The sequence below is a fragment of the Conger conger genome, chromosome 6 (assembly GCF_963514075.1).
Source record: "Conger conger chromosome 6, fConCon1.1, whole genome shotgun sequence".
Taxonomy (NCBI): Eukaryota; Metazoa; Chordata; class Actinopteri; order Anguilliformes; family Congridae; genus Conger; species Conger conger.
In genome coordinates, this window is record NC_083765.1 from 59,837,093 (window position 1) to 59,858,933 (window position 21,841).

General features: G+C 43.6%; 2 protein-coding genes across 2 annotated transcripts in view; both read left to right on the plus strand.

The window, feature by feature from the left end:
• The first annotated feature begins 1,335 nt into the window (after positions 1-1,335).
• The window catches only part of LOC133131000 (OTU domain-containing protein 7A-like), a 70,747-nt gene continuing 50,241 nt past the window's right edge, over positions 1,336-21,841 (plus strand). Inside the window, exon 1 of the mRNA XM_061246068.1 lies at positions 1,336-1,463. The gene's annotated coding sequence lies outside the window, so the exon portion shown is untranslated. The remainder of the gene's footprint in view (positions 1,464-21,841) is intronic.
• LOC133131618 (sodium- and chloride-dependent neutral and basic amino acid transporter B(0+)-like) lies at positions 7,127-8,765 on the plus strand (the record flags this gene model as incomplete). Its single annotated transcript, XM_061246989.1, has 1 exon — positions 7,127-8,765. A coding segment is annotated over one exon (1,599 nt), but the record flags the coding sequence as incomplete, so codon positions are not given.

Below are 21,841 nucleotides of genomic sequence, written 5' to 3' on the forward strand. Positions count from 1 at the left end.
TGAACTGTGAACACCTGCCTCTGTCCTGATTGGATTGTTAGTGAGAGGAGCACCATACCCAGATTCAGCCAAAGATAATATGCCATGCTGCAGGCTTTGTTACACACACACACACACACACTCATACACACACACACACACACATACACACAGGCACACACACACACACACACTCACACACACACACACACACACACACACAAGCACACACAGCAGCAGCATAAAGTTTAGATTTCTTTCCTACTGGAAATGCATCTTCATATGTTACATATGGTGTGATTGAATCATCTCATTGGGAATCACAAATAAGTGCTACTGTGTACATCCATCCATCCATTATCTGAACCCGCTTATCCTGAACAGGGTCGCAGGGGGGCTGGAGCCTATCCCAGCATACATTGGGCAAAAGGCAGGAATACACCCTGGACAGGTCGCCAGTCCATCGCAGGGCACACACACCATTAACTCACACACTCACACTCACACACTCATACCTACGGGCAATTTAGACTCTCCAATCAGCCTAACCTACATGTCTTTGGACTGTGAGAGGAAACCAGAGTACCCGCAGGAAACCCACGCAGACACAGGGAGAACATGCAAACTCCACACAGAGAGGCCCGGGCCTCCCTGCACCATGGCCAAGAAGATGTGTGTATGTGTGTGTGTGTGTGTGTGTGTGTGTGTGTGTGACTACACTTTGGATTTTGTAATTAAACATTTTTAAACATAGTAAATGTATTTGAACTATAATTAAGTGTGGGTCTGGAACTTCTCAGTGTTAGGGGTCTAACAAAATCTGCCTACAAATAATGATATACTTTGTTACTAAGAATAACTTTTCAAGATTTCAGGAAAAAAACATGGTCACATTTCTGGTCACTACAGCATGTTATTTTGCCATTATCATGGATGGATGCAGCAGACAGGTGACAGAAAACATTGGAGTATGCCCAAGCCAAATAAAAACAGGTATTTGATATGCATCTAACATTATGACCCATGCCATTTAAAAATGACTATGCAAGCAAGTGTCAGATGCTATCAGTCTTCATGACATGTTTGGTAACGCACATTTTAGTTCAGCGCATCGAGAAGCCGTCTTCGTAGCTCCCTCCTTCCTCCTTTCCGAAAACAGAAAACCTCCCATTTAATTTAATTGACGGTGAATCAGACGAACCGACGAATACGCTGCTTCTCTGCTTCGGGACGCCAGGTGAGGAGGCCGCCAATGACACTGCTGAGAAGGGCGGATGCTGTGGACGCTTGACGTCACACCCTGGAAACGATAGGGGGAGTGACTTATACTTGTGGTGCAACGGGGAATGACAAGAGGAGGATGAGAGCGAAACAGACAGCCAGACGGAGAGGCTTTCTGTACCAATAGGAAATACATTAGGCTTTCCTAAAAGGACGTGGGAATTAAACACCAAGGATGAGAAGCAATGACTGAATGCATGACGGTAAAGCTCAGATTTGTTTAAATGAGGCTATGGGATTAATGGAGATTCTTGTAGCAAATGTAGTAAATATTTTATTTAGTTCACTGTTATAATGACTGCAGACCTGAAGCAGGTGTACTACATGGTCGTTTCTGCTTGCATTTTGCAGGTTAGGGTTTTGTCTTTGTTAAAGTATGCGAACGTCTACCAAACACGTTAATATGGGGGTGGGGTATTTGAGTTACAGTATTTTTGTGGATGTGTGGGCACTCTGCCGCAGGAAGATAGCAATCTAAGCTGCAAATGTCAAGAGGTCGATTAAAATAAATGTTTTGTGTTCGACCGTTTAGAACGATTGGCTACGCGTTATAACATTGTTTCGCTGTCATTGCGCGTTTGTAGAGTTAGCTGGTCAAGTCATTTAACATAGCCGATCACTGTAACCTATAAGAGTAATAGCCTACATTGGATTAATATATAGGCTATTCTTGTTTTGGCGTGACACAAGGCGCTTTGTATGGAATATGACAATTCCTGTTAGAATTAACATACATAATGGTGTAACATTGTTCATTCATTGGCGACAGCTACGGTATGCTATGTGTCTGTCAACCACTGTTCCCGCTTTATTCGCTCTAATATTCGTCTAAACGCGACCTGTTTGTATCATAATAACCTTGCCGGAATTGGCTCAAGTTATTGCATTGTCTTCTAGGTGTAGTGCACTACCACTCGTTAAAACGTTTTGGGCTTGGATATATTGAAGGCATTGTCAGAGACGTTTAAATGCGTCTATATACGAATACTGTTTGAAATAGCCATCCATTTGTGGCCGGCCATACAGGATTTATACATGACGTCAAATATGAGAGCAAAGTTTGTCTAGGCTCTTCAGTAAGTCCTCCAGATGTCATTTATTGCCCAAACACCTAGGAAATAAGTGCTTCAAGAATAATGAAAAATGAGAATAATGCATCCCACCAGTTACTAATAATGGTGGGATGAGTCTTAGGTGGTTAATCATCAGTTCCATTAATCATCAGTTCTGTTGTTCTTTTTACCAAATAGACTTGTCAGGAATGCAGCAAGGGAAACTTTTAACTTTTTTTTTACATTTTGAAACAATTAATGGTAACATTTTACAATAAAGTTCCATGAATTGGCATGAACTAATGTAGTTGTTAACAAACTACTACTGAGAAGTGAATCTGTACAGCTCTGTCACTGTATTTGTGCATCATTAATTCAGATAACAACTACATTACTTATTGCCAATTCATATTGGAATGAAAAAGTCAGTTAAGGTGTTTCTTAATGGTTGACTAATTATAAGTTGAGCCTATGGTTTGCTAATGTATAAATATCATGTATCAAATACGGTAGTTAGTTGTTAACAAATACATTAACTTATGTAAACTTAATTTCATGCTTCATTTATGTATTTGTCCATTATTACATTAATTGATGCCAATCCATGAACCTTATTGTAAATTGTGACCCAATTAATAGAGTCCTTTTTCTCCCATAATAACAAATTCAAATTAATTCTGTGGTGTGACCCTGGCAACAAAAAAGGATGTTTGTGATAGGCTCTCAAGTCATGGTTGTGGAAATATGGATTTCTGAACTTTTCAAAGCTGCATTTGTTCAAGTCCACACTACTGTCCCAGTGGTATCTCAATGGCAGACATGTTCATTTGACTTTGAAAATGATAATCATTTGTCCTCAAGGTCTGCCCTGTCTGTTTTGAAAGAGCCACATCACACAGCAATGGGATGTGATGGACTGTGGCCCTGTAGTTAAATTTAAAAAATCAATAAGATGTTTTTTCTCTCTCATATGTTTTATCTCTGTTGTAATACACATTGTGTATGCTGTGTTGTCTCAGGAGTGAGGTTTAGTAGGGTTTGCCCCAGTGTTTTGGAATTATTTGGTATTATGTGTCATGACAAAAGAAGCTGAAATGTAAGGATGTCACCTCCAAGTGAACAGGAATTAGCAGGCAGCAAAAGCAGGTAGATTCTTTGGAAGATCACTACCCATGTCCCATCCTGTCTGGAGTTAAATGCAGATGCATACGTGTACATGCATAAATACACTCAGTGACCATTTAATAAGGCGGACCTGTACACCAGCATGTTAATGCAAACATTTAATTAAATCAACTTGATTCTATACCATAGGATATTTCACTGAGATCAGGCACTTTTGCTGGATATATTACATAACAGCCTTAGACTCTTACTATTGATATAGCTCTTCCATCTCCTATGCTGCGGCTGTAGTAGTGTTCTGTACTATGGCGTATTTGTAGAACTGACACCATGTACGCATTTTATACAATAATGTATGTAATTTGTTGGCTACCGACATCAGTTTCTTGGAACATTAGGTTGTTATAGACTGTGAGAACAGGTTTAAGTCTGAGTATGTGACCAATTTTAAATTCCCATTGGCTTCTATGCTCTTTCATTCCCTTAATGACTTGACATAATTACAATTCAGTTTAAAATGAGAAATGTTACATATTTTGTGCAATATCTTTCAAAGCATGCTGCCTATTATTTACCCCTCACATTATTATTGATCACTATATCAGTATTCCGGTGAATAAATATAACAGTTACTGATTGGGTCAGTCCATAAAATTTAAATATGCGAAAGCTGGGATTTTAACAAAAGCATAATGTTGTACATTAATTTGATTTAAATAAATATAAGGTAAATTAGACAGGCCACATAAACACAGGATTTAAATGTAAATTGATTTCATTAGGAGTTTGTCTTTGTCAATCATTCCAAACCGTTTCTATCCTTAATGATAAAAGGATACGTTATCTAGATTTTCACAGTGTTTCGGCTTGATTCTGTGTTTTTATCCAGTTTCCCATTCTGTATGTACAATTTCCCTGCTTAATTTCACAGGATGGGTACAATTAACGGTCGAGGAAAACTGACCACAATCCTCTTCTATGGGGAGGCAGTATAACCCGAATAGCAACCCATATATTCAAAATTTCCCAATTGCTATATAAATAGACTGCTCTTCAATAAAAAGCAGTTCTGACCCTGAACTGACTGTCTAGTGTTGTGCCCTGGAACCATGGACGTCAAGCTCTGTCCCTGTCTGTGTTTGGCACGTGGGCGTTTGTCTGCAAAGGGCCACTGGGGATGGGGGCCCGGCCTGGAAACGGACTGAGCTGCAGGGGCCTGGTGGCAGGGCCGACGCTGGGGTCTGGGGCCGATCTGATGCTGGGAGCCACAGACGCTGGGGTCTGGGGCCGATCTGATGCTGGGGGCCACAGACGCTGGGGTCTGGGGCCGATCTGATGCTGGAGGCCACAGACGCTGGGGTCTGGGGCCGATCTGATGCTGGAGGCCACAGACGCTGGGGTCTGGGGCCGATCTGATGCTGGGGGCCACAGACGCTGGGGTCTGGGGCCGATCTGATGCTGGAGGCCACAGACGCTGGGGTCTGGGGCCAATCTGATGCTGGAGGCCACAGACGCTGGGGTCTGGGGCCAATCTGATGCTGGAGGCCACAGACGCTGGAGCACCAGGCACTCTGCTAGGCCTCGCTCTGATCGGTATCCACTGCAAATTGTGTTTACTGTTTATTTATGTAGTCTTGTAAACCATACCAGCTCTAGACATTTCCTGTCCCATCACGGCATCCTCCTGCAATTGGCTACAGCTTTAAAATATTTTACCGTCCATAACTGGAGATATGAGTATTGCGCCGGATGACCACACGCCTGGGAGTTTCAATGACCTATGGAAAGAATTTACTGTTACTCCTTTTCTCTCTTTCAGTGAAGTGTAGTCAGGGCTATTTCAGCACGATGGTGTGGCATTATATATCATATTATTCCATAAAATGCTTACGTTGCTGTATAAATCATTTTGAACTGAAAAGACTTTATAAGACGAGTTGACACCTTGATGGCCAGGAGAGCTTGATAGCTGAGTATGTATTTAACTCATTATGTGGTTAGATCCTCTTTCTTCTCATCTTAACTGAGGAAACTTGGCTCAAGGTTCCTCTTCTACTGTGAGACAGAAGTCATGCATGGAGGTGATACAGCAGTGGTGTTAGACACTGCAAACAACTGTAGGCGTGAAAAGAAGGTTCAATATAGTATAAAGCTTCGTCGAATGTAATAACTTTAAGTAGAATTGTCAATGCATTATTCCTTTGGATTTCTTATTATGCTCAGGCTTTTTTAATTTAGAATGTAATGCTTGTTTAAATTAACATATTTAAAAGTGATCTAAATGCATTGCCATTTAAAATTTATATTAGTAAATATATAATTTAACAATGCACCAATCTTCAGTAACCTAAAATTATATAGTGAAAGTAGAGTATACCTGTCACCCTCCACTTACTGGAAAGGCAACAGAACTTTTTTTTCCTGCAAATGGAAGCAAAATGTTTAGCTTTATTACTCAGTGATGTTCATATCAAAGACATGACGCACCCTGTCAGCTTCAAAGAGAGAAGGGCCAGCTTTGTTTGTTTCCATTTTTGCCTCCAGAGCATTTTTGTTTTTAAATTCTCGCCCCCACCAAAAAACGTCCTCATAGTGTTTGTGAGCTCTCCTCTCCCCTTATATTCATATTACAGCTGCTGTCCCATAGACGTCACCAGGACCAAACCAAGAAAACACAAGTAATATGAAAACATATGTATCCGTCCTGAACATTATGGAGCTCACAGTATCTTTTCATCTTAACATTGACCGATGACACTTGGTTCCCAGGCACACATCTTAAACTCAGCTGAACTCTGTTTTTGGCAAAGGCATCGGGTGCATAATTTTAGCCGCCAGCAGATTCATCAGTTCCATTTACATTAAAAACACTGACACAATGCCAGTTTCACATTGTGTGCTTGGTTTTTCCACTGAAATGGATGCTGTTTCCAGTTAATGTTGGGACAACAAAGTGAGGTATTTATTATCTTGACAATGTTTCTATATCATTAAGAACAGAGGGACAGGACGAACATGAGGGAAGCGAATAGGACAGTATTGTTTGGCGTATTTTCAGCAAGCAGCTCTCTGCAGCACCGTCTGGAAGCTCATTTGTACTAAATGTACAGCTGTGGCCACTCAAACTAGATTGAAGGAAAACTGGCTGCTTAAATCTCTCAATTAAAAGATAGCATTGCACTGCTGGAAGGCAGCAGTGATGCATGGCAATGTGAAAAAACTGAACCGTTAATTGCGACATTGCTGGTTTAAATCGATCTCCTATGGTAACCTTCAGCATTGTACATAACTATTTCAGAACACGTGAGTGTAGATGGTTCTGTAAGATACTGTATGCATAGTACAGTACATCACACTGGGACGAGTGTCTCTGTTTCGCAAGTAAATCATTTAATTGAATGTGATGGAATAAACACACCTGAAGTTATCAAAACTACAAGATGTTGCGATTTAGTCTTAGCCAGGTTTTTCCCCCATATAAATCTAGTCAGGGTCGTGTCTTTGTGTTACTAGACATGCTGAAATATTGTAACTATTCATCCATCCATCCATTATCTTAGCCCGCTTATCCTGAACAGGGTCGCGGGGGGGCTGGAGCCTATCCCAGCATACATTGGGTGAAAGGCAGGAATACACCCTGGACAGGTCGCCAGTCCATCGCAGGGCACACACACCATTCACTCACACACTCATACCTCATACCTATCCGGCAGGGTGTAGGGGTGACGATGGTGCTGGTCAGCACTCTGGTGGCGATCTACTACAACGTCATCGTGGCCTACAGCATCTACTACTTGTGTGCCTCGTTCCAGTCTCCGTTGCCGTGGAGCGACTGCTTCTCCTGGTCAGACGAGCGCTGTGGTGTCTCTCCCAAAGGCCTGTGCAACGTGACCTCTGGAAACGGGACCATGCTGGTGAACACAACCTGGCTATCGGACAACAACCAGACCTGCCCTGAGCCCAGCCTGGTGCCCCTCCCCGTGCAGAGCCCCAGTGAACAGTACTGGGACTTGGTGGCGCTGAAGCGCCCTGCGAGCATGGAGGAGACGGGGGAGGTGGTCTGGTCCCCGGCCCTCTGCCTGCTCCTGGGCTGGCTGCTGATTGCCGTGTCTCTCCTCAAAGGCATCAAGTCCTCTGGGAAAGTGGTGTACTTCACAGCCACCTTTCCCTACGTGGTCCTCCTGATCCTGCTGATCCGGGGAGTCACTCTGGAGGGCTCCAGAGAGGGGATCGACTACTACATCGGCACCCAGTCCAACCTGACCAAGCTCGTGGAAGCAGAGGTGTGGAAGGATGCCGCCTCACAGATATTCTACTCGCTCTCCATTGCTTGGGGCGGGGTCATAACCCTGGCGTCCTACAACAAGTTTGAAAACAACTGCTACAAGGACTCCATCATCGTGTGCGGGACCAGCGTCTTCGCCGGGTTCGCCATCTTCTCCATCCTCGGTCACATGGCCCACGTGTCGGGGAAGCCGGTGTCAGAGGTCGCGCAGGCTGGGTTTGGCCTGGCGTTTATCGCCTGCCCTGAAGCCCTGTCCCAGCTGCCCGTGTCCCCGCTGTGGTCTGTGCTGTTCTTCTTCATGCTGCTGACTCTCGGCCTGGACTCTCAGTTCGCCAGCATCGAGGTCATCACCACTTCGCTTCAGGACATTTTCCCCGCCGTCTTCAAGTCCAAAGGGAGCCTGCTGACTGTGGCCACCTGCATCACCCTCTTCCTGCTGGGGCTGCCCTGCGTCACTAGATCAGGGATTTACTGGGTCACCCTGATGGACCATTTCTGCGGCGGGTGGGTTCTTCTGGTGGCCGCAATACTGGAGCTGTTTGGACTGTGCTATATCTACGGAGGGAACCGCTTCATCAAGGATATCGAGATGATGATCGGGGAGAGGAGCTCCTGGTTCTGGCTCTGGTGGAGGTCCTGCTGGTTCTTCATCTCGCCCTGCGTCCTCCTTGTTATCCTGGCCTGGTCCCTCCTCACGGTCTCCATGCCCACCTATGGCTCTGTGGTGTACCCCCCCTGGGGCCTGACCCTGGGCTGGTGCATGACGGCCTTCTGCCTGCTGTGGATCCCCGTCTGCGCCATCTGGAAGGTGCTGAGGGCCGAAGGAAACCTATGGCAGCGCGTGAAGACGGCGTGCTCCTCAGCGGAGGACTGGGGGCCGTACCTGGAGCGCCACTGGGGGGAGCGCTACCAGAGGAAGCGCTGCTATTGGAGGAAGAGCTCCCTGACCTCGCCCGACTCTGACACCTGCGTCATCACCAACATGCACAGCATCAAGCTCTGACCACACCGCCATTCCCACTCCATTCCCACGCCATTCCCACTCCATTCCCACTCCATTCCCACGCCATTCCCACGCCATTCCCACGCCATTCCCATTCCATTCCCACGCCATTCCCACGCCATTCCCACGCCATTCCCACTCCATTTCAACGTGTGTAGACTGAGTGAGCGTGTGCGTGTGCGTGCGTGCAAACTCGGCGTTCACTCGAGTGCACACAACTACAAGCCCACTTGCACTGCACTGGTTAAATATGGGTTTGGATATTTTTAATGAAGTTTTTATACAAATGCCTTTTAAACATTTTGCTATTTCAGCAACGATCTGCATAGCCATTCATCATTGCTCCATTTTATATGTATATTTAACTTGATCAAATGTGCTTTATATCTGGATCTGATGTTTATGGTCACACACTGGGGGTGACATGGCAGTAAGAGCAGTCGTCTGGCAGTCGGAGGGTTGCGGGTTCGATCCCCCGCCCAGGCTGTGTCGAAGTGTCCCTGAGCAAGACACCCAACCCCCGAATGCTCCTGACGAGCTGGTCGGTGCCTTGCATGGCAGCCTATCGCCGTTGGTATATGAATGGATGAATGGATAAATGGATGAATGGGTGAATGAGAAGCATCAATTGTACTTTGGATAAAGGCGCTATATAAAATGCCAACCAACGGGCAATTTAGACTCTCCAATCAGCCTAACCTGCATGTCTTTGGACTGTGGGAGGTAACCCACGCAGACATGGGGAGAAGATGCAAACTCCACACAGAGAGGCCCCGGCCAACGGGGATTAGAACCCAGGACCTCCTTGCTGTGAGGCGGCAGTGCTACCCACTGCATCATCCGTGCTGCCCAATATTGTAACTAAACATGTGAAATTATCAGCTTTTCCAAATGTTAAGCATTTGTTAATTAGACTGTCATTGGCTCAATGCCATCACGTACAGGGGAGTGGTTGAGCAGGTCGGGACACAAACCTGTGATTTTTAGGGCAGGTGTTTAGCATCGCTCAGTTATAGCTTTGGTCACTCTTAGTGGTAGGAGAATTGCCATAGTGAATCAGGTCAGCGGCGTGTAAATGTGGAAACTCTGATGAAGGAGACGAGAGTAAAACCAGAGGATGTTTTCGCAGGGAAGCCCAAGCACTTAAAGCTGACTGCTTAGGGAGAGAAAACTGGTTGGGAATTTGCTGAGTCAGATGGTTGTCAGAGGAACTTGATCATATTTCATCCATCAGTGGGAACTAATAGCTTTTTGATGGAATGGCTGCCTCTGCAGGAAGTGGCTAGGTAGCGGAGGAAGTGGGTCAAAGGTCAGTAGCGCTGTGATGTACTGGATCGCTGATGGTAAAAACCTGCTGTGACTGCAAAGATACCATTCGCAGGGCAGGCTTTCACAGCGCTCCAGTCTGGAGTTAATGTGAAAATTCTGATTTGTACGGCGACAGTTGTGACCAATCATGTTCGCTGTGCTCAGAGAGCCACGGATTACGCAGCTCAGGCTGAAATAGTCACATCCTTGTGAGTCTCAGTGCAACTGCAAGGAACTAGAACCCTGCTCCTTATGTAGCCTACTTCCAAAATACGTTTTGTCATGAAGGGAATTGTATTGGGGAACGTATTTGGATTATTGTGACATAATGAAAAACATTGTTTTATGCTAATTGTCAATCACACAGTATATGTAAGCTTTGTCAGACAACCATTAAATGCATATCTTCTCTAGTTTCCCAACATCCCAATCTAATCAGTTTTGCCATTATCAATGTGGTGACAGAAGACTGTTCCCACACCATTCACATAATCTTTGCGGGGATCTTCTTGCCGGGCTAGACATGTGTTATTTTCATACATGCACAGGAGGAGTGCTTTTGTGGCTGCCCCAATTAATCCTACTTCAGATAAATGAATGTTGTCAGTTTTTTGCTCAGGGTAATATTGATGGCCATGTGAGAATTGAGTCGACCTCTGCAGTTTTCTTTAATACATCTCATTTTGGCATGGTACGATTAAATTTATTTCAGAGCATTGTACTTACAGTGTACACAAAGGATACACTAAAGTACAAAAACATTACAAAATGTCTTATGTTTTCAGTTTAGCACTGAATGTCTCAAGGACCAACACAGAGTGTGGGTTGATGTCAACAAAAGATGTTGACAGGCATTCAAATTCCCGAACTGCACCTAGATGTCCTCAAGTGTCCCCATATCTTTCCAAACACATATATCTTTTGTCCAGACACATGCATGACCAGAAAAGCTTATTTTTCTATTAAACCTTTTTTGAGACTATGTTTTTATAAATCATGCCCAAAGTATCCAAAAAGCTCTCCAAAAAGGATAACTGATCCTAATGTTTTCTAACCAACCTGCATCACATTTAAAACTGAACTTCATTTCAAAATTATGTTAATCTTTAGCCAGTACAATTAAAGGTACACTAGGTAAGAATTTTGTGTTAAAAAATTGTTCCAAGACCATTGTAAATCCCTTCCTATTATTGAAAAAGGCTCACTGACATGTTGACCCACTGCCTGTGTGTATAGTCCTAAAATTCGCGTTTCAAAGTGTACATTTGTTGGGCCATCACACAAACATTGTACAGCGGTGCAACAATTCAAGCTCATTGGTTGAAAATTGGTTCTAACTGCCACAGCCAATTGGTGTGGGGGCTTTTATTGCTTATTATCCACGTGAAGACTACATATCTAGTTTTAAAACAATACCAGTTTGCCGTCGGTAGCAACAAGCAAATTAGCTAGTTTATTAGTTAGCTTGACAAATTTACAAATACTTACGATAAAATATAGGCAATACGAATATAGTAGCTAGAAATAGCTAATTTGCTTGTTGTTACTGATAGCGAACTGGTATTGTTTTCTAACTAGATAAGCAATAGTATACAGTTTCAGTGACCGCTTGTCTGGAGTGCAATTTGGGCAGCTACATGTTCCTTTTTTACGTGTTCAATCATCCGTGTTTAGCTGAACCTTTATTTCTCTCAAACTGTAAGTTACAGTTGCATCGTTTGTGGTAGACTATCATATCTTAGTTCTATGTCCAGCTAGTTACATAGCCAAATAACTTTCTTGCTCATAATATAGTTGGTTAGTTAAAGTAAAAACTTTAAAAAGACCAAAAATGTAGATTTCATAAAGTCACCCGTTCGGCAAACATTTTCTTAATAGAACACAACAAAAAGACAGCAGGCTCTATTGCATTTGTCACTGTCAGCTTTCCAAAACAGTGAACGAAAATACTGAACTGTTATTATAAGTAGTATATTATTAATATTAATATTAATATTAATAATAATAATAGTCATATAAATAATATGAATATAGAAAATGTGAAAATAAATAATAACCCATCCATCCATCCATCCATTTTCATCCATTGCTCCTTTTGAGCGGCTCTACTCCGAGCTGCCTCCGGATGTCCAAACATGCCCGGCCACCCTACGGAGGAAGCTCATTTCGGCCGCTTGTATCCGCGATCTCGTTCTTTCAGTCACTAGCCAAAGCTCGTGACCATAGGTGAGGGTTGGAATGTAGATCGACTGGTAAATCGAGAGCTTCCCCTTCTGGCTCAGCTCCCTCTTCACCACGATGGTCCGGTGCAACGCCCGCATTACTGCTGCCGCTGCACCGATCCGCCTGTCGATCTCACGCTCCCTTCTACCCTCACTCGTGAACAAGACCCCTAGATACTTGAACTCCTTCACTTGAGGCAATGACTTGTTCCCAACCTGGAGGGAGCAATCCACCGTTTTCCAGCAGAGACCCATGGCCTCTGACTTGGAGGTGCTGACTCTAATCCCGGCCGCTTCAGACTCGGCTGCAAACCACTCCAGTGCGTGCTGAAGGTCACGGTCCGATGAAGGATGCTGGATTTCCTGGATGCTGCCCAGTGACTCCTATACGGCCGGATACTCTGAACTGCCGTTTGGTGCATAAGCACAAACGACAGTCAGAGCTTTCTCCCCAGCGTTCCCCGGGTGGAACTCCAGCGCAATGGCACTCAGCCGGTGGCTTATGAGTATCCCCACACCCACCTGCCAACTCTCACCCTGAGCAACTCCAGAGAAGAACAGAGTCCAGCCTCTCTCCAAGAGTTTGGTTCCGGAACCAGTGCTGTGTGTGGAGGTGAGCCCAACTATATCTAGTTGGCACCGCTCCACCTCCCGCACTAGCTCCGGTTCCTTCCCCACCAGAGAGGTGATGTTCCATGTCCCCAGAACCAGTCTGCGACACCGAGGATCAGCACGCCCGGATCCCCGCCTTTGCCTACTGCCTTTTGGGCAAAGCACCTGACTCCGAATGCTGACCCCTGCAGGTGATGAGACCACAGGGCGGCGACCCCACGTTACCAATTTGGGCTGTGCCCGGCCAGACCCCATGGGATAAGGCCCGGCCACCAGACGCTTGCCGACAAGCTCCCCTCCCGGGTCTGGCTCCAGAAGGGGGCCCCGGTTTCCCTTTTCTGGGTGAGGTATCTTGGTACTTGTGAGGCTGTGTCATGGAGTCTTTGAATCGCTCTTAGTCTGGCCCCTCCCCCGGGACCAATTTGCCTTGGGAGACCCTACTGGGGGCTAATGCTAGTGCCCCCGAGAACATAGCTCCCAGGATCACCAGGACACACAAACCCCTCCACCACGTTAAGGATACGTTTATAGGATAAATAATAATAGTAATTATAATAATAATAATAATAATAATTTTATTTACTGTTGCTACTATTTGTCTTTATTTATCTTTGATTTATTTTACATCACAGATCAATGCAGCTGCATTTCTCCATCCTCAGTGGAGGAATTGTCCACATTTGTGTGAAATGAGCCTCTGTGTTCTGATCTTGGCTTCCCAAAATGTGAGGAGCAGCTGGCGGTGGGGGCATGGCAGCTTTGAGGTTCCCCTGAGCATACCGAGGGGGTATAGCCTACCAAGGGGCAGGGTATGGGCGGACAGTCCCCATTGGACTGGTTTAATCATTTATAATAAATTGTTTGTTATTCAGCTCACACTCTTGTCCAAAGAAACTTACAGTTGATTAGACTAAACGGAACAATCCCCTCTGAAGAAATGCAGGGTTAAGGGCCTTGCTCAAGGGCCCAACAGCTGTGTGGATCTTATCACGGCTACACCAGGGCTTGAACCACCAACCAACTATCCCACTCATGGACAGGCTGCCCAGCCTATGCCTGCAGCAAGGTTTAGAGGCTATCCAAATTCGGCAACGCCCCTTTAGGATATGTGCCACTTTTCTTATTGAGCATCTACTGCTGCAGATTTCTCCTGAGGAATAATGCTCAATGGTGTCCTTAGACTGTTCCGTGTATCAATTTCAGCAGGAAATGATCCAAATGTGGACTATTGCTTTATTGATTGTATGACGTAAGTGCGGCTGTGTGGATCTGAAACATTTTCTCAACAATTACTGCTTGTTGTCTTGCTGCCAAGCAGGTCCGCAGAAACAGTGAAAGGCAGTTGATTTCAACCTGAAACTCTCTTTTTCTATAGGAGATTTTGTGTCACTCCCTTAAAAAATTATCCTGTAGCATTCAAAGTAACTTTTATAGGATTCTGTTAGGACATTGTATCGGGTAAGACTTATTTGTACATGATAAATTATACTAATACATGTCTGCTTTGGTCGATATGACAGAAAGCTCTGCACCTCATCCCAATTTTTTCTTCCTTTTTACCCTATCCTTTGACCCATCCTATCACTGTGAATTCCTTTCAGGGACTGTACTAGCTGTCCTTGGAAACTGTGCTGCCATTTGCTGTCTCTTACATGCACAGCTGGCACAGGCAGTGTACAGGTGTCACTTGACCAGAGGAGCTGGATACAAAATTATTAATTTGAAAAACCTGTCTCCCAGGCAATATTAATACACATTTAAAGAGGATTCGCCACCTGGCAGCCCCGGCACTGTTGGTCCCCATAAAGGCGACCTTCTGCTTTGGGGAGTCAGCAGCAGCCTTGTGATACCGCGGTAGGTCAGGAAGCCGGGAGGAAATGCGCTGTCAGTACCGTGTGAAATGATGAGTCGCAGGAAATTACCAGTGCCTTGGATTCAGGAATGCATGAAGGGAGGCAGCCATTTGACAGATGGCCATTTTACCACTCGTGTGACTCCCCTCTTCGCACCGCTTTCAATAATCCACCTCGGCGTTCCAAGTGCAGAACGGCGCCGCGCAAAGCAAAACAAACGTTTCGATATTCCGATGACTGTCCTCATAAAACACAGTCAGTTAATCGTGAAGCTTTATCTGTTGATCTGTAAGGCAATTTAAAAAATACGATCGTGCATTTCATTTAGCGTTACTTCATAATCCCATTATGAAGCACACATAATTCTTTATGAGCATGGTGCTACTGTTCTGTAAAGTATTCATAATTGTGTGTTTCTACGACAGCTGGCATTTATTGGTATAGTGCTGCATGGTGATAAAAGAAACCCTAAGTAGTAATATCACACTACTGTACTGAGCTTAATGCAAAACACTGCATACTGTATATCACATCATGTTAGCAGTGCGTTAGCTTCATGCAAAAGACTGAAAAATGTTCGACAGTATGTTCTTAGTGAATGCTTTGTAAAGCTGCACAAGAATAATTATTCATATAGAATTTTCATCATATGCATTATACTTTATGGTATAAAAAAATACAATGGGCTGCAAAAATGTGGACACCCCTGGTTTAAATGTCTGTTTAAATGTCTAAATCTGTCTGTGATCAAAAGCAAACCTGAACTTTAAATGGTACAGTTAAAAAGTTGATCTTTTTAATTTTTTACTGTTTATAAATTATTATAAAAGGAAAAGGGCCCTGTGCAAAAATTTAGGAAATGAAAGATAAATGGAACAGTTGAAGTCAAGGCATGGTCTGGAAGACCAAGCACGATTTTGATTGGATGGCCCGAGATTTGCTGAGAAATGTTCAGGAGAACCTACACATCACTGCAACAGAGCTGCAAAAAAAGCAAACACAGGTCTAGCTGTTCACAGGACAACAATACAACGTACTTTAAACAACAAAACTAAATGGCAGAGTTGCTAGAAAGAACGAAAAGAAAACACTGAGAAGCCTGATGCCTGTTGGAGCAATGTGCTTTGGACTGACGAAACCAAAATGAAACTTTTTGGCCACAACCAAAAGGTATGTTTGGAGAAAAAAGGGTGAAGCCTTTTTTCACCCTTGAGGTGGATCCATTATGCTTTGGGGCTGTGTGGCAGCTGGGGGCACAGGAAATATTGTCAGAGTGGAAGGAAGAATGGATTCCACCAAATATCAAGACATTCTAGAGGCTAATGTTCAAAGGTCAGTCCAGACATTGAAGTTGAAGAGAGTTTGGGTATTCCAGTAAGGCAGTGATCAAAAGAATACCTCAAAATCAACCATGAAGTACCTCCAGGAAAGACGGATGAAGGTTTTGGAGTGGCCACCACAGTCCCCAGACTTGAATATTATTGAAAGTCTGTGGAGGTATCTCAAACTTGCCGTACATGCAAGGAAGCCAAAGGATATTGCAGACCTAAAGGTGTTCTGCCAGGAAGAATGGGGAAAAATTCCAAAAGCGAGAATTGAAAGACTTTTAGCTGGCTACAGGAAGTGTTTAGAAGCTGTTATAGTTGCCTAAGGAGTTACAAAGTACTAACTGACCAAACTTTTGCACAGGCCCTTTTTTGAAACTGTAAAAAAATTCAATATAAAGTAATCTTGCTTTATAATTTGAAGAAATATGTCATGTTTAAGTTTGTACCATTTGGAGGTCAGGTTCGCTTCTGTTCCCTTAGATTTTACAGTTTTTTACAATCGTTTTCACACTTGTCAATACCATGTCCACTTTTTCAAAACACTTAACACATTCACCATATCAATAGACCATGTGAACTAAACTGTGGATATTTTTGCACTGCTTTCATACTAAAGGCATTCAATCACCAATGAATACCTCTCTCAGTCAGTGTTCACTACCAGCAAAAGTCTGTACAAATACAGCAAATTTTGCAGACATTTAGATACTCTGTTAAAAACAGTTAACTTTTAGTTCAAAACCCAACAAAATTCAGACCACTGTGGATGGAAATATGTTGCATTTTGACAGACAAATGAAACTATATGCTTGAAATACGTAAGACAGATCATTCTGAATTTAGCAGAAAGTTTATTCAATTTATTATTATTTTTTTGGTTTGCAGCCTTGTTACCATCTATTCAAAAGTGGTCATACTTGCATTGAAATGTGCATGTAAATAGGGAAAATATGACATTACATGGCATTTGGCAGATGCTCTTATCATAGATACCTGGAGCAAGGCATGGTTAAGGGCCTTACTCAAGGGCCAACGGCTGTGCAGATCTTATAGTGGCTACACCGGGGATTGAACAACCAACCTTGCGTGTCCCAGTCATGCACCTTAACCACTATGCTACAGGTCACCCTATAGATGTAGGAAGAGGAAGAGGCAGAGGAAGAGGAAGAGGCAGAGGCAGAGGAAGAGGCCGAGGCAGAGGCAGAGGAAGAAGAAGAGGAAGAAGACGTCGTGGAAGAGCTAGAACAGTTGTCTCTGATGAAATCAGAGCCACAGTTGTTGATCATGTGATAAATCATGGTCTATCCCTGAGGGAAGCAGGTTTGAGGGTTCAACCGAACTTGCCTAGATCCACAGTGGCTTCAATAGTGAGGATTTTCAGGCAAACCAGCAGGTATTATACAATATTTACAGCATTCTGACTGAAGGAATTCAGTTGATGTGTATATTACAGTAGCACTGTGATTTGAGAAGTCTCTAGAAAAAGCAGATGTATCAGTGCACATTTGTCTTTGACTCACTACAGGACCCAGCGGTTACCTCACACAGGGGGAAGGGGAAGAATGTTTATGCCTCAACAGGAGGATGCAATAGTTGGGATGGTCATTGCCAACAACAGCATCCGGCTAAGAGAAATACGAAACAACATAATTGTAGACAACAACTTATTTACAAACATTTCTATTTCAAGAGTGCTACAGAAACATCAAATCCGGATGAAACAGTTGTACACTGTCCCCTTTGACAGGAACTCTGAGCGTGTCAAGGAACTCAGGTACCAATATGTCCAGGTAAGATATCTAAGGTCATTTTGAACAACACAGCACACAGGCATTTTCTTTGAGATTTTGCACAGTAAGCTATACAATTTGTGACATATGGTACCTTGTGTATTCTCAAATTTACTGTAGAGAGTCATAGAGCTTGAGGCCAGTGAAACCGAACACACATTCATCTACGTGGATGAGGCCGGTTTCAACTCGGCAAAAAGACGCCGCCGTGGAAGGAATGTAATCGGGAGAAGGGCAACTGTATCACCATGTGTGCAGCAATATCTGTTGATGGACTGCAGCTGCATAAGGCCATCATTGGCCCATACAATTCAGCACACCTTATTGCTTTTCTTGATGAACTGTTTGAAAGGCTTTCAGCAGAAAGAGAGCAAGAGAGGCAAAATGCACCAGTATATGTGATTGTATGGGACAATGTGGCCTTTCACCACTCCCGCCAGGTCACAGAGTGGTTTACGGCCCATCCCACGATGATGTTGTTATTCCTGCCACCATACTCGCCTTTTCTCAACCCCATAGAATAATTATTTTCTGCATGGAGATGGAAGGTTTATGACCACCACCCACATGACCAGATGTCACTTCTCGATGCAATGGCTGCTAGATGTATGGACATAACAGTGGAACACATCCAGGGCTGGATAAGGCACGCAAAGAGATTTTTTCCTCGGTGTCTGGCAAGGGATAACATTCGCTGTGATGTTGATGAAAATCTATGGCCAAATGCAGAGGACAGGATGGATGGGCCAGGCCAACAGTAGACAAACAGCAGACAATATGTGTGAATTACTGTATATAGTGAGAATATTGCTATTTGGTATGCATTTGTTATTGATTGTATTATATTTTCTTTTCTGAACTACAGTATATTTCACTGTGAACAAATGGCAAAATACAGTAAACCCCCTGAAGAATACTGTCACTTTTGATTTGTTTCTTTATCATATTTTACATTACACAGTAAAAAATGTTATTCTGGGTTTCCGATACAGTAAAACATTCATTAATTTACAGTTTACTGTAAATTTACCTCACTCTGTCGTGATATCTATTGTGAGAGGCAAACCAACAGATCAAAATTTTCTTTAGCTGCTTGGCTTGAAATATTTGTGGATGCAAAAATAGAGGAAAGGAAAATACATAATATAAGTATTTAGCAATGCTACAAGTTGTTTGTGTTTTGTAGTTCATTGAACATTGAGTGACAAAGCAGCCTTATGGGAGAAAGCATATGCTATAGTTATGGCAGCATGAGTCACTTTTGGGTGTTTTGGTGGTTGGAAGTGCATTTTGCACCAAAGGTTAACTGATGTGCTCAGGTGCGTGTTTCAAAACCACACTGTGTGAAGAGTTGGAAAAAGTGGACATGGTATTGAGACAAGTGTGAAAACGATTGTAAAAAACTGTAAAAGTCTTTTTGACCAGGGGTGCCCAAATTTTTGCACACTACTGTAGATATCTTCACACCATTTGTAGATATCATTTTGTTTATTACCATGTTTAATTTTCATGTTTATGCATGGAAATGTTCTGGTAAACCTTATAAATATGAATATACATTTCAGCCTTGGCAGTAGTTTTTTATTCTCCTTAAAGACAGAAACTTGCTTGAGACTCATTTGCATATTTTGTTCTTCTACCTTGTGTGGTGTTTAAAAAATTAAAAATTAAAAAATGTACGAGAATCACGTTGTGCTGGAGCTGAAAATATTGTTGTCCATGAAAGGCAGGAGAGCGTGCCCTGAAAAGGCAAGAAGCCACCCTGAATGGCAGGAGGCTAATGCTAAGCATTTTCATCCCACCCCATTCTCTTCATCTCCTTTGTTTACTGCTGTGCTGCAGTGAGATGTGCTGCATTCTCTTATTGAGTCCTCTCGCCTACTGTCCAGAGAGAAGGCTTTGTGTGTGCATGTGTGTGCGCTTGTGTGTGTTTGTGTGTGTGTGTGTGTGTGCTTAGGTTTGTTTGTGTGTGTGTGTGTGTGTGTGTGTGTTTGAGTGTGTATATATGTGTGCTTGTGTGTCTGTCTGTGTGCGTGTGTGTGTGTGTGTTTGTGTGTGTTTGCGTGTGTATATGTGTGTGTGCTTGTGTGTCTGTCTGTGTTTGTGTGTGTGTTTCGTGTGTGTGTATGAAAGGGAGGTGGGTTATTCCCCAGGATGACAGGTTGCGCTGAAATGTAGGACAGAACTGCAAGGATGCGTGCTCGTATACCTGCCTGCCTCTGCATCATTTCTTCATCCTCTCTTCTTCTGCCAGTCCTGGAAAAGTCCCCTTTATTAGAGGAATTGAGTTTTCGAGGCTGATGGGTGTCACTAGATCCAGGGGTGCCCAATAATGTGCATGGAGGGCCAAGAGTATGCAGGTTTCCATTCCAACCAATCACTAACCCAGCTGATTTCACTAATTAGTTCCTTCCTGTCTGGTTGTAGGTTTATTAGTTAGTGAAATCAGCTGGTGTAGTGATAGGTTGGAATGAAAACCTGCATAGTCCCTGCATTAGGTAGTAATACATTTGTCTCCATTGATTTCAAGAATTTGGCTCATCTTCACATTTTATATCTGTGAGGCCATCAAATGGCTCTTGGTACTGATAGTACCAATGGCACATTTCCCTTATCTTTGTTTGCTAAATAATATAAGCATATGTTTATTATTATTATTATTATTATGTTTATTCATTTTTATTGGTTCTTTAAAGTTACCAGACTACAATAACATAAAATGCAGACAATACAAGCGAAATGTCTGGATGAAACACGATTAAAAGCATTTACATCACCAACATCTGTTTAAATCTCAGATGAATTTGAAGGAGGAAGCTTTGTGGGTCCTACTGTGGGCGCAATGGGCTGAATGTGTTGAAGCTATAGCAGAAGTGTAGCAGCCAGAGGCAGGTGAAACCCGAGGCAGAGACAGCTCTGCAGGCTGTGGATGCTGAGTGTGATTCAGCTGTGCTGGATGTGGATGCTGAGTGTGATTCAGCTCTGCTGGATGTGGACGGTGAGTGTGATTCAGCTCTGCAGGCTGTGGATGGTGAGTGTGATTCAGCTCTGCTGGCTGTGGACCGTGAGTGTGATTCAGCTCTGCTGGCTGTGGATGGTGAGTGTGATTCAGCTCTGCTGGCTGTGGATGGTGAGTGTGATTCAGCTCTGCAGGCTGTGGATGGGGTGGTTGTGATGTTCTTCTCTATGGAGGCGGTGTAGCCCCAGGGGGCCTGTCTTGGTTTCCTCTATTTCCTCCGCTGATGGAGACAGAGTAACAATAGAGAGAGGTCCAACCTAGAGGCCAAATTTCTCCGCGCTTTTATCTGCTTATCCTTATGTTTTTAAGGTGGGTCCCTTACGATGAGCTGTTGATCGGTACTTTTTGAGTCCTTATTGGGTTGGCATGAGTTGTTGGATAGCTTAAATTGTTAGGTGTTAGGTTTCGTATTTTTTATGTTTTGCATTCTGTCTATGTCGTTAGCATTTACGTGTTTTTGTTACCTCTATGCACACCGTAGCCACCCTTCAGTCACTTCATTCATTCGTTTCACCTGTTTCACTTCCTGTTGTTTCCCACACCTGATTGCCTTCCCTCTTGTTACCAGTCTGATTTAAACCCCTCAGATTGTATGTCTCGTCGCCACATTGTAATGTGTCTTCATCATACCTTCCAGAATTTCCTGATTGATACCCGTTACGACCTGTTTCGCCCCGAATCCTGCGTTTTGTTTATCCCTCCTGATTCTGAACCGTAGCTTTTCGACCTATTTCTGCACCTCGACTTTTGTTTCTGGATTTTGTTTCTGTCTACTTAGCCTGCTTATTTTCGACCCTGATACACCTGCTTGCTGGAATTCTGACTTATTGCCTGGACTATGTATTACGAGCTGCCTGATCCCTGTTGTGTCTGTTTGCTTTTGACTTTTGCCTGTCTGACCTGCTACTTTATAATACTCTTATTATAAAGAATCCTCTGTCTTGGTCTCGCATCTGGGTCCCCTGTTCTACGTGCCTGATAGTT